Source organism: Salmo salar, chromosome 06 (genome assembly GCF_965601325.2).
Source record: "Salmo salar chromosome 06, fSalSal1, whole genome shotgun sequence".
Classification (NCBI taxonomy): Eukaryota; Metazoa; Chordata; class Actinopteri; order Salmoniformes; family Salmonidae; genus Salmo; species Salmo salar.
The window spans coordinates 14,994,020-15,006,413 of NC_138296.1; the positions used below are offsets into that span (position 1 = coordinate 14,994,020).

Sequence of the window (12,394 nt, forward strand, 5' to 3'; positions counted from 1 at the left end):
AGATGGATGGATTAGTAGGAACACACAGCCACAGCAGAAAGAGGATGGATTAGTAGGAACACACAGCCACAGCAGAAAGAGGATGGATTAGTGGGAACACACAGCCACAGCAGAAAGAGGATGGATTAGTAGGAACACACAGCCACAGCAGAAAGAGGATGGATTAGTGGGAACACACAGCCACAGCAGAAAGAGGATGGATTAGTGGGAACACACAGCCACAGCAGAAAGATGGATGGATTAGTGGGAACACACAGCCACAGCAGAAAGATGGATGGATTAGTAGGAACACACAGCCACAGCAGAAAGATGGATGGATTAGTAGGAACACAGCCACAGCAGAAAGAGGATGGATTAGTAGGAACACACAGCCACAGCAGAAAGAGGATGGATTAGTGGGAACACACAGCCACAGCAGAAAGATGGATGGATTAGTAGGAACACACAGCCACAGCAGAAAGAGGATGGATTAGTAGGAACACACAGCCACAGCAGAAAGATGGATGGATTAGTGGGAACACACAGCCACAGCAGAAAGAGGATGAATTAGTGGGAACACACACACACACACACACACACACACACAGTACATTATTACAGTCTCACCATCGTTCTTCAGCACTGCTCTGCAACCGATACAGGCGCTCCTCCTGGTGGCGAAGGCCATGAGCCCCCCCACCCTGGAGGTCAACACTGTCTTACAGCGCGTGTGATCCCCCTCTGAAACGCACATAAAATCAACTTTATTAGTGCAATTAGTCTAATAATAGCAGCAGTCATGGTGTGTTTGTAGTGAGTGAGTGGGCCTAGAGAAAGGACGAGAGTGTGTGTGGCATACTGACTCACTCAGTAAGACGCTCTCTGCTTTGCTCTCTCCCAGGATGGGCTCAAAGATGCGGAGCAGTGGCTTGGAGAGCTGTTGTTCCAGGTAGTACTGGGTGTCAATGGGAATGTTGTTCTCCAGAACATAGATTGGGTCCTGCACACACAAGATTCATTATTTGTGTGAATGTTAATTAATGTACCTTTACACGGCTTACCAACAATCACATGAATATTTCCAATAGACACACCCAGTTCTAACCTCAGACTTCATGTATGCTGCTACTCCTTTGGCAGCTTTGATGATGACGTAGGGAACTCTGTCTCCCAGTTGGGGGGCGCTACCCGCGTCTCTCTTCTTCATCCTGCAGAGGTGAGGGGTCAGAGGTTATCAACTGGTAACAAGGTTAAAACCACTTTTATTTGGATGGGCTTCCATAAACCATTCCAATCCAGCCATTACAATGAGCCTTTCCACCCCATTTCTCCCTGCACCAGCCTCCAATGTTCCTCCTCTCTCTGTGCCTCTCTCCATCTCTCCCTCGTTACCTCTCGGCCAGCTCCACATGCGCCTGCTTGGCAGCGTACTCCTGGGCTGTGCGAGTCAGCTCCTTGGTGATAACCAGCTGGCTGATGTCGATGCGGTTACACAGCAGGTCAGAGATCACCTCTTTGGCGTGGGCCACCGCACCCTGGGGATCTCTGTGTAGAGAGACGAGGAGGGAGGGAGGGAGGGTAGAGAGACGAGTGAGGGAGGGAGGGTAGAGAGACGAGTGAGGGAGGGAGGGTAGAGAGACGAGGGAGGGAGGGAGGGTAGAGAGACGAGGGAGGGAGGGAGGGTAGAGAGACGAGGAGGGAGGGAGGGAGGGTAGAGAGACGAGTGAGGGAGGGAGGGTAGAGAGACGAGTGAGGGAGGGAGGGTAGAGAGACGAGGGAGGGAGGGAGGGAGGGTAGAGAGACGAGTGAGGGAGGGAGGGAGGGAGGGTAGAGAGACGAGTGAGGGAGGGAGGGAGGGAGGGTAGAGAGACGAGGGAGGGAGGGAGGGTAGAGAGACGAGGGAGGGAGGGAGGGTAGAGAGACGAGGGAGGGAGGGAGGGTAGAGAGACGAGGAGGGAGGGAGGGAGGGTAGAGAGACGAGTGAGGGAGGGAGGGAGGGAGGGAGGGAGGGTAGAGAGACGAGTGAGGGAGGGAGGGAGGGAGGGAGGGAGGGAGGGAGGGTAGAGAGACGAGGGAGGGAGGGAGGGAGGGTAGAGAGACGAGGGAGGGAGGGAGGGTAGAGAGACGAGGGAGGGAGGGAGGGTAGAGAGACGAGGGAGGGAGGGAGGGTAGAGAGACGAGTGAGGGAGGGAGGGTAGAGAGACGAGTGAGGGAGGGAGGGTAGAGAGACGAGGGGAGGGAGGGAGGGTAGAGAGACGAGGGAGGGAGGGAGGGTAGAGAGACGAGGAGGGAGGGAGGGAGGGTAGAGAGACGAGTGAGGGAGGGAGGGTAGAGAGACGAGGGAGGGAGGGAGGGTAGAGAGACGAGTGAGGGAGGGAGGGAGGGAGGGTAGAGAGACGAGGGAGGGAGGGAGGGAGGGAGGGAGGGTAGAGAGACGAGGGAGGGAGGGAGGGTAGAGAGACGAGGGAGGGAGGGAGGGTAGAGAGACGAGGGAGGGAGGGAGGGTAGAGAGACGAGGGAGGGAGGGAGGGTAGAGAGACGAGTGAGGGAGGGAGGGAGGGAGGGTAGAGAGACGAGTGAGGGAGGGAGGGAGGGAGGGTAGAGAGACGAGGGAGGGAGGGAGGGTAGAGAGACGAGGGGGAGGGAGGGAGGGAGGGGGGTAGAGAGACGAGTGAGGGAGGGAGGGTAGAGAGACGAGTGAGGGAGGGAGGGTAGAGAGACGAGTGAGGGAGGGGGAGGGTAGAGAGACGAGTGAGGGAGGGAGGGTAGAGAGACGAGGGAGGGAGGGAGGGTAGAGAGACGAGGGAGGGAGGGAGGGTAGAGAGACGAGGGAGGGAGGGAGGGTAGAGAGACGAGTGAGGGAGGGAGGGAGGGAGGGAGGGAGGGAGGGTAGAGAGACGAGTGAGGGAGGGAGGGTAGAGAGACGAGTGAGGGAGGGAGGGTAGAGAGACGAGTGAGGGAGGGAGGGTAGAGAGACGAGGGAGGGAGGGAGGGTAGAGAGACGAGTGAGGGAGGGAGGGTAGAGAGACGAGTGAGGGAGGGAGGGTAGAGAGACGAGTGAGGGAGGGAGGGTAGAGAGACGATGGAGGGAGGGAGGGAGGGTAGAGAGACGATGGAGGGAGGGAGGGAGGGTAGAGAGACGAGTGAGGGAGGGAGGGTAGAGAGACGAGGGAGGGAGGGAGGGTAGAGAGACGAGTGAGGGAGGGTAGAGAGACGAGTGAGGGAGGGAGTGAGGGAGGGAGGGTAGAGAGACGATGAGGGAGGGAGGGTAGAGAGACGAGTGAGGGAGAGAAGGAGCAGAGTCATTTATTTGATTTATTTAACCAGGTTAGTCTCGTTGAAACAAAACTTTTTCAGGAGGCCTGGACCAAGACAGAAGCAACATTAGTTTCAGACATCAACCAGACAAAACTTACTTCAATACAACAAGCAGCATGTCAGTAACAAACATGTATACAACACAAATATCTAGATTGTAGTTCAATATTTAAATGTTCTGCAACGGCAAACGAAAACAAGTTTCTTATTGGACACGTTAAGATAGTGCCTCCCAGTTTCCCTCTGTTACATACCTACTGAACAGGACCCAGGACAACACCTCTGTTACATACCTACTGAACAGGACCCAGGACAACACCTCTGTTACATACCTACTGAACAGGACCCAGGACAACACCTCTGTTATATACCTACTGAACAGGACCCAGGACAACACCTCTGTTACATACCTACTGAACAGGACCCAGGACAACACCTCTGTTATATACCTACTGAACAGGACCCAGGACAACACCTCTGTTACATACCTACTGAACAGGACCCAGGACAACACCTCTGTTACATACCTACTGAACAGGACCCAGGACAACACCTCTGTTACATACCTACTGAACAGGACCCAGGACAACACCTCTGTTACATACCTACTGAACAGGACCCAGGACAACACCTCTGTTACATACCTACTGAACAGGACAACAACTCCGTTATATACTGTACACCTACTAAACAGGACAAAGGTCCCGTGTAGTCACCTCATTCACGACCACAACATATTTCAATCTGTTGAATAATTTTCATATGTTTTCTTTCTACTTCTCCAAAACATACATTATCAGAACATTGACAAGAAGTCTAGTCTATGAGAATGTTCTGCAGTAGGTAGTAGGTACCCGTCTATGAGAATGTTCTGCAGTAGGTACCCGTCTATGAGAATGTTCTGCAGTAGGTACCCGTCTATGAGAATGTTCTGCAGTAGGTACCTGTCTATGAGAATGTTCTGCAGTAGGTACCCGTCTATGAGAATGTTCTGCAGTAGGTACCCGTCTATGAGAATGTTCTGCAGTAGGTACCCGTCTATGAGAATGTTCTGCAGTAGGTACCCGTCTATGAGAATGTTCTGCAGTAGGTACCCGTCTATGAGAATGTTCTGCAGTAGGTACCTGTCTATGAGAATGTTCTGCAGTAGGTACCCGTCTATGAGAATGTTCTGCAGTAGGTACCCGTCTATGAGAATGTTCTGCAGTAGGTACCCGTCTATGAGAATGTTCTGCAGTAGGTACCCGTCTATGAGAATGTTCTGCAGTAGGTACCCGTCTATGAGAATGTTCTGCAGTAGGTACCCGTCTATGAGAATGTTCTGCAGTAGGTACCCGTCTATGAGAATGTTCTGCAGTAGGTACCTGTCTATGAGAATGTTCTGCAGTAGGTACCTGTCTATGAGAATGTTCTGCAGTAGGTACCTGTCTATGAGAATGTTCTGCAGTAGGTACCTGTCTATGAGAATGTTCTGCAGTAGGTACCCGTCTATGAGAATGTTCTGCAGTAGGTACCCGTCTATGAGAATGTTCTGCAGTAGGTACCCGTCTATGAGAATGTTCTGCAGTAGGTACCAGTAGGTACCTGTCTATGAGAATGTTCTGCAGTAGGTACCTGTCTATGAGAATGTTCTGCAGTAGGTACCCGTCTATGAGAATGTTCTGCAGTAGGTACCTGTCTATGAGAATGTTCTGCAGTAGGTACCCGTCTATGAGAATGTTCTGCAGTAGGTACCTGTCTATGAGAATGTTCTGCAGTAGGTACCTGTCTATGAGAATGTTCTGCAGTAGGTACCTGTCTATGAGAATGTTCTGCAGTAGGTACCTGTCTATGATAATGTTCTGCAGTAGGTACCTGTCTATGATAATGTTCTGCAGTAGGTACCTGTCTATGATAATGTTCTGCAGTAGGTACATGTCTATGATAATGTTCTGCAGTAGGTACATGTCTATGGGTTTCCATCCAATTTGAGGCAGATCTTTATGAGAATATTTAAAAATCGTCATAAAATAATATATCTGTGCATGATGACAGTGCACATAAACATTTATTTTGCAGCTAAATTCCCATGTAAAGAATGAAAAAAGGAATGTTTCCATTGCATTTTCAACTCGAATGGATATTTTGTCACTAAAGACGTGTTGTATAGAAAATGTGCCCTCTCCACTCTGGTATTGTCAGGTGTGCTCTAGCTAACAGCTGGCAGACAGGGCGGGTAGAAGCCTACATGACATTTTTATGAATAAGAGCAATATTTCTATTGGTCAAACGGCAGCCAAGCGTCGATCATCACGTCATCAGAATAAGACCCTCAATATTTATTGGAAAGGAGCATCAAGCTCATCACCTTGTACCGTCACCACCCTGTGAAGTTCATCTCTTACTGTATCTGGAGAACAATAAACTGCATGCTGTCCTGAGTCGTAGTGGGAGGACCACACAACATGTGTTTGGGTAAAAACTTTCCACCGCAATTTATCACATTCATTTTACCGACACTAAAAGAACCCACCATGTTGAATGAAGAAATTGTCTGTTGGCATTTATAAAATTGTACCGGCATTTCCTGTTTCTATCAGCCCCGTCGTGACTTGTTTCGTGAGTCAGGTAATTCATCCGCATGAAAAGGTTGGATGGAAACCTGGTTAATGAGAACCTTCTGTAGTAGGTGGTACCTACCCGTCTGTCAGAATGGTCCAGGTGGCACCTACCCGTCTGTCAGAATGGTCCAGGTGGTACCTACCCGTCTGTCAGAATGGTCCAGGTGGTACCTACCCGTCTGTCAGAATGGTCCAGGTGGTACCTACCCGTCTGTCAGAATGGTCCAGGTGGTACCTACCCGTCTGTCAGAATGGTCCAGGTGGTACCTACCCGTCTGTCAGAATGGTCCAGGTGGTACCTACCCGTCTGTCAGAATGGTCCAGGTGGTACCTACCCGTCTATCAGAATGGTCCAGGTGGTACCTACCCGTCTATCAGAATGGTCCAGGTGGTACCTACCCGTCTGTCAGAATGGTCCAGGTGGTACCTACCCGTCTATCAGAATGGTCCAGGTGGTACCTACCCGTCTATCAGAATGGTCCAGGTGGTACCTACCTGTCTATCAGAATGGTCCAGGTGGTTCCTACCCGTCTATCAGAATGGTCCAGGTGGTACCTACCCGTCTATCAGAATGGTCCAGGTGGTACCTACCCGTCTATCAGAATGGTCCAGGTGGTTCCTACCCGTCTATCAGAATGGTCCAGGTGGTACCTACCCGTCTATCAGAATGGTCCAGGTGGTACCTACCTGTCTATCAGAATGGTCCAGGTGGTACCTACCCGTCTATCAGAATGGTCCAGGTGGTACCTACCCGTCTATCAGAATGGTCCAGGTGGTACCTACCCGTCTATCAGAATGGTCCAGGTGGTACCTACCCGTCTATCAGAATGGTCCAGGTGGTACCTACCTGTCTATCAGAATGGTCCAGGTGGTACCTACCCGTCTATCAGAATGGTCCAGGTGGTACCTACCTGTCTATCAGAATGGTCCAGGTGGTTCCTACCCGTCTATCAGAATGGTCCAGGTGGTACCTACCAGTCTATCAGAATGGTCCAGGTGGTACCTACCCGTCTATCAGAATGGTCCAGGTGGTACCTACCCGTCTATCAGAATGGTCCAGGTGGTACCTACCCGTCTATCAGAATGGTCCAGGTGGTACCTACCCGTCTATCAGAATGGTCCAGGTGGTACCTACCCGTCTATCAGAATGTTCCAGGTGGTACCTACCCGTCTATCAGAATGGTCCAGGTGGTACCTACCCGTCTATCAAAATGGTCCAGGTGGTTCCTACCCGTCTATCAGAATGGTCCAGGTGGTACCTACCCGTCTATCAGAATGGTCCAGGTGGTACCTACCCGTCTATCAGAATGTTCCAGGTGGTACCTACCTGTCTATCAGAATGGTCCAGGTGGTTCCTACCCGTCTATCAGAATGGTCCAGGTGGTACCTACCTGTCTATCAGAATGGTCCAGGTGGTACCTACCTGTCTATCAGAATGGTCCAGGTGGTACCTACCCGTCTATCAGAATGGTCCAGGTGGTACCTACCCGTCTATCAGAATGGTCCAGGTGGTACCTACCCGTCTATCAGAATGTTCCAGGTGGTACCTACCTGTCTATCAGAATGGTCCAGGTGGTACCTACCCGTCTATCAGAATGTTCCAGGTGGTACCTACCCGTCTATCAGAATGGTCCAGGTGGTACCTACCTGTCTATCAGAATGGTCCAGGTGGTACCTACCCGTCTATCAGAATGTTCCAGGTGGTACCTACCTGTCTATCAGAATGGTCTGCAGGCAGGTGTTGATCAGATTGGCCACCAGGGTACAGTTGTCTCTGCGGACCGTCTCGATACCCTTGCAGTCCATCTTGTCGTGAGTGTCGGCGCTGGAGGAGAAGTAGAGACCTGCGTAGCGCTTCTTGTTGATCAACAGGTAGGGGTAGTACACCTGAAGGGAGGAGAGAGAGAGTGTGGAGAGGGAGTGGAGAGAGAGAGGGAGAGCGATAGAGGCAGATAAATGGAGTTTAACTAGTCTTTATTTGACCATGGAAGGAGCTCATAGTAGCATCGAGTCAAGTCCAATAGGGAGAGAAGAAGAGGAGAATATGGATGTTAGTTATTTGACCAGCCAAGAGAGGATGAACATAGCTTTATTCCAGACTAAACAAAAGACAAAGTAGTACAAGCTAGCCTGCTCTAGCACTTGACCTGGGTGATGTTCATTAGGGAACACTGTTCATGCAACATAAAAAATAAAGTTTTTTCCTAATTGGACAACTCCAGGTAGTACACATATAATTAAGTATTTTAATGGGATCTCTGTGGTAATACCTTCTGGTTTCATAATCTCCCCCCCCCCCAGGGGTTAGGTTTTTCAAACAATAGAGTTTCACTCCGTTTTAAAACGTTTCCTACCAACTGAACATGACCCAGGGCTATTAGCAACAGCGGTTTAAATGGTGAACTGGTACCTTCTCAAACTCCAGTTTGATGGGAGGGGTGAAGTGGGAGGAGACCCACTCTGCCGCCTCCCTCCCAACCTCCATGGCCCTGCTCACAGTGTCCACGCCCAGTTTGACCATGACGGAGTCCGTGTCCCCGTAGATGACCTGCCCGCGCGCCCGCGCCCCCGACGACGACAGCCACAGCCACAGACACCGACAGACAGACAGCCACGACGACAGCACAGACAGACAGCACAGACAGACAGACAGCACAGCCACAGACAGACAGACAGACAATCAAGGAGAGTTGTGAAAGTGAGAACTAAAAGGAGAAGAAAAAGAAAGGAGAGGTTAGGATGGTGTCATGACTGTCCTCGCTCTCCTCTCTCACCTTGGCATCGGCTTGGTAACCGTTGGCGATGGTGTACTTGGATTCCACAAGCTGTTTGGTCTGCTCAATCATCTGTCTGCCAAACCCAGTAACACTCTGGAAACACAGGGAGAGGTTAGGAACACTGGTGACAGTCTGGAAACACAGGGAGAGGTTAGGAACACTGGTGACAGTCTGGAAACACAGGGAGAGGTTAGGAACACTGGCGACAGTCTGGAAACACAGGGAGAGGTTAGGAACACTGGCGACAGTCTGGAAACACAGGGAGAGGTTAGGAACACTGGCGACAGTCTGGAAACACAGGGAGAGGTTAGGAACACTGGTGACAGTCTGGAAACACAGGGAGAGGTTAGGAACACTGGCGACAGTCTGGAAACACAGGGAGAGGTTAGGAACACTGGCGACAGTCTGGAAACACAGGGAGAGGTTAGGAACACTGGCGACAGTCTGGAAACACAGGGAGAGGTTAGGAACACTGGCGACAGTCTGGAAACACAGGGAGAGGTTAGGAACACTGGCGACAGTCTGGAAACACAGGGAGAGGTTAGGAACACTGGCGACAGTCTGGAAACACAGGGAGAGGTTAGGAACACTGGCGACAGTCTGGAAACACAGGGAGAGGTTAGGAACACTGGCGACAGTCTGGAAACACAGGGAGAGGTTAGGAACACTGGCGACAGTCTGGAAACACAGGGAGAGGTTAGGAACACTGGCGACAGTCTGGAAACACAGGGAGAGGTTAGGAACACTGGCGACAGTCTGGAAACACAGGGAGAGGTTAGGAACACTGGCGACAGTCTGGAAACACAGGGAGAGGTTAGGAACACTGGCGACAGTCTGGAAACACAGGGAGAGGTTAGGAACACTGGCGACAGTCTGGAAACACAGGGAGAGGTTAGGAACACTGGCGACAGTCTGGAAACACAGGGAGAGGTTAGGAACACTGGCGACAGTCTGGAAACACAGGGAGAGGTTAGGAACACTGGCGACAGTCTGGAAACACAGGGAGAGGTTAGGAACACTGGCGACAGTCTGGAAACACAGGGAGAGGTTAGGAACACTGGCGACAGTCTGGAAACACAGGGAGAGGTTAGGAACACTGGTGACAGTCTGGATACACAGGGAGAGGTCAGGAACACTGGCGACAGTCTGGAAACACAGGGAGAGGTTAGGAACACTGGCGACAGTCTGGAAACACAGGGAGAGGTTAGGAACACTGGTGACAGTCTGGAAACACAGGGAGAGGTTAGGAACACTGGCGACAGTCTGGATACACAGGGAGAGGTTAGGAACACTGGCGACAGTCTGGAAACACAGGGAGAGGTTAGGAACACTGGCGACAGTCTGGAAACACAGGGAGAGGTTAGGAACACTGGCGACAGTCTGGAAACACAGGGAGAGGTTAGGAACACTGGCGACAGTCTGGAAACACAGGGAGAGGTTAGGAACACTGGTGACAGTCTGGAAACACAGGGAGAGGTTAGGAACACTGGTGACAGTCTGGAAACACAGGGAGAGGTTAGGAACACTGGTGACAGTCTGGAAACACAGGGAGAGGTTAGGAACACTGGTGACAGTCTGGAAACACAGGGAGAGGTTAGGAACACTGGTGACAGTCTGGAAACACAGGGAGAGGTTAGGAACACTGGTATTTCCAAGACATCTTAAGACGTGTCCAAAGACATCCAAGACATCTTTATGTTTATGTCTTAAGACATGGTGTTGGCTGGGTAGGTAAATACAAACAGGACATTGTCTGGATGCCTACAGCTCCACTGGCCTGGGGTCCTGGTCCCAGTTTCCACTTTGAGACACTGTGCTTGAGGAAACTGGGGAGGGTGCTCACCTGTGAAATCTCAAGGCAGGGCAGCTTGCCCACCTGAGCCCCTGTAAAGCCATAGACGGAGTTGGCGCTGATTTTCAGAGCGAGCTGTCGGCCGTCAAGGACCTGTTTCTTGAAAGGATCCGTTTCCTTTTTCAGCTCCGCTTTGGCCCTGAAGACATCGCAAGGGGGTCAGAAATAATAACAACCACAACAACTTTCATTTGTTAAGCACTGTTCATTCACTGTTTGGGTAAGGTCTGCACGGGCTGACTTGTGTCCAGGATGAATTGGCTCATACACAACTCAGCTTTGGTCATTTGACGGCACAAGAGTTGAATTATCTTTTGTGAGAGTGAAATGGGTTAAGAGCACACTTAAAATGTCAGAAATATACAAGAACCACCCGTCTTCCCCAAGCCATCTCTTGGCCATTATATTTATGTAACCTTTATTTAAGCAGGGAGTCCCATAGAGAAACAAGTCTATTTGGCAAGGGAGCCCTGCATCTCAAGACCATTACACACTAAGTTACAAACAGAAACAGTTCAATCAAGACAGGAAACACAAAGATGCAAACAAACCCACAATTATAAGAGGAATAGTCTGGATAAAGACAGCCCTCATATACTCTATAGCAGTGTTACTGATCCTAGATCAGATTGAGAAACCTAGGAGATGTGCGTAGACCCTCGTTTCAGCTGACTCTGGGTCAGTGCTTACTTCTTCCTGGCAGAGAGCAGGTCCTCCAGGATATCAGGCAGAAGTCCCTTCCTCACCGAGCTCTTAACAAACAGGTCTCCTGTGGGAGTCTTGATGAAGTCCTCTGGGTTCAGACTAAGGAGACAAGACATCCATGTCACTCACAAAATCAACCTAGGTCGACCAATCAAGGATGCAGTCAAAAAAAACTGGCTGAGGTTTTCACAGCCACCTGTTGCAGAGCCCTGCCGTAGCTAGATTAGAGTTGGAATGAAAACCTACAGGATGGTAGCTCTCCAGGAACATGGTTGGAGTTAAAACCTACAGGATGGTAGCTCTCCAGGAACAGGGTTGGAGTTAAAACCTACAGGACTGTAACTCTCCAGCAACAGGGTTGGAGTTAAAACCTACAGGACTGTAACTCTCCAGGAACAGGGTTGGAGTTAAAACCTGTTAACTCGAAATGACACAACGACAAGGTTCCAGTTTAACAAAGTTTACTATACCGTATCAACACACTACAAGGTAGCCATTGCACTCTCGGCTAGGTCCATCAACGAACAGACATCCTGCGCAGGCGCACTCTTGACTGAGTGATAGCCCCGTAATAACAGAAATATAGGGATACTTAAAACATGAACTTAATCTCCCCCTTTTTGTTAAAGACAAATTAAACATCAACATAATTAAATGTCCAAGTATTATTCAAGTTCCCCATTACAAATGGGTTGTGTGACAGTTTTTGTATCTCGCTGCCCTCCATTACTCAGAGCGTGGGCCGAGCCTGTGGGGGTCCTGTGGGGGAGCCTGTGGGGAGAGCCTGTAGGAGGAGAGCCTGTAGGAGGAGAGCCTGTAGGAGGAGAGCCTGTAGGAGGAGAGCCTGTAGGAGGAGAGCCTGTAGGAGGAGAGCCTGTAGGAGGAGAGCCTGTAGGAGGAGAGCCTGTAGGAGCACAAGACCGGATGCTCCTTTTTCAGTCAGACAGTCAGCAAGCTGTTCCTTTGTGGTCGACCACAGAATCCGCTGGATTCTCTGTGCTTGAATAAGTTCCTTGATGCTGCTAATCTCAAGACGAAGTCTTTTCTCTGTGACAGACTTGGTTGACTTCAAAGCATCAACTAATGAGTAGTTGTCAGTGACACAAACTACAGGTAGAATGTGCCGTTTTGTCTCACCAGTGGTAAGCTCTGAGAACAGAGTT

The 12,394-nt window shown here is 50.4% G+C and overlaps 1 protein-coding gene across 4 annotated transcripts in view; it reads right to left on the reverse strand.

The window, feature by feature from the left end:
- Positions 1–12,394, reverse strand: part of pold1 (polymerase (DNA directed), delta 1, catalytic subunit) — a 45,270-nt gene that overhangs the window by 7,741 nt on the left and 25,135 nt on the right. For all 4 annotated transcript variants that reach the window (XM_082976052.1, XM_082976054.1, XM_082976053.1 and 1 more), the window contains 9 exon segments: positions 11,217–11,330; positions 10,518–10,665; positions 8,672–8,767; positions 8,308–8,445; positions 7,609–7,784; positions 1,372–1,524; positions 1,085–1,187; positions 847–979; positions 607–720 (listed from right to left, as the gene is read on the reverse strand). In XM_082976052.1, coding sequence (XP_082832178.1) covers positions 607–720; positions 847–979; positions 1,085–1,187; positions 1,372–1,524; positions 7,609–7,784; positions 8,308–8,445; positions 8,672–8,767; positions 10,518–10,665; positions 11,217–11,330 — 1,175 coding nt within the window.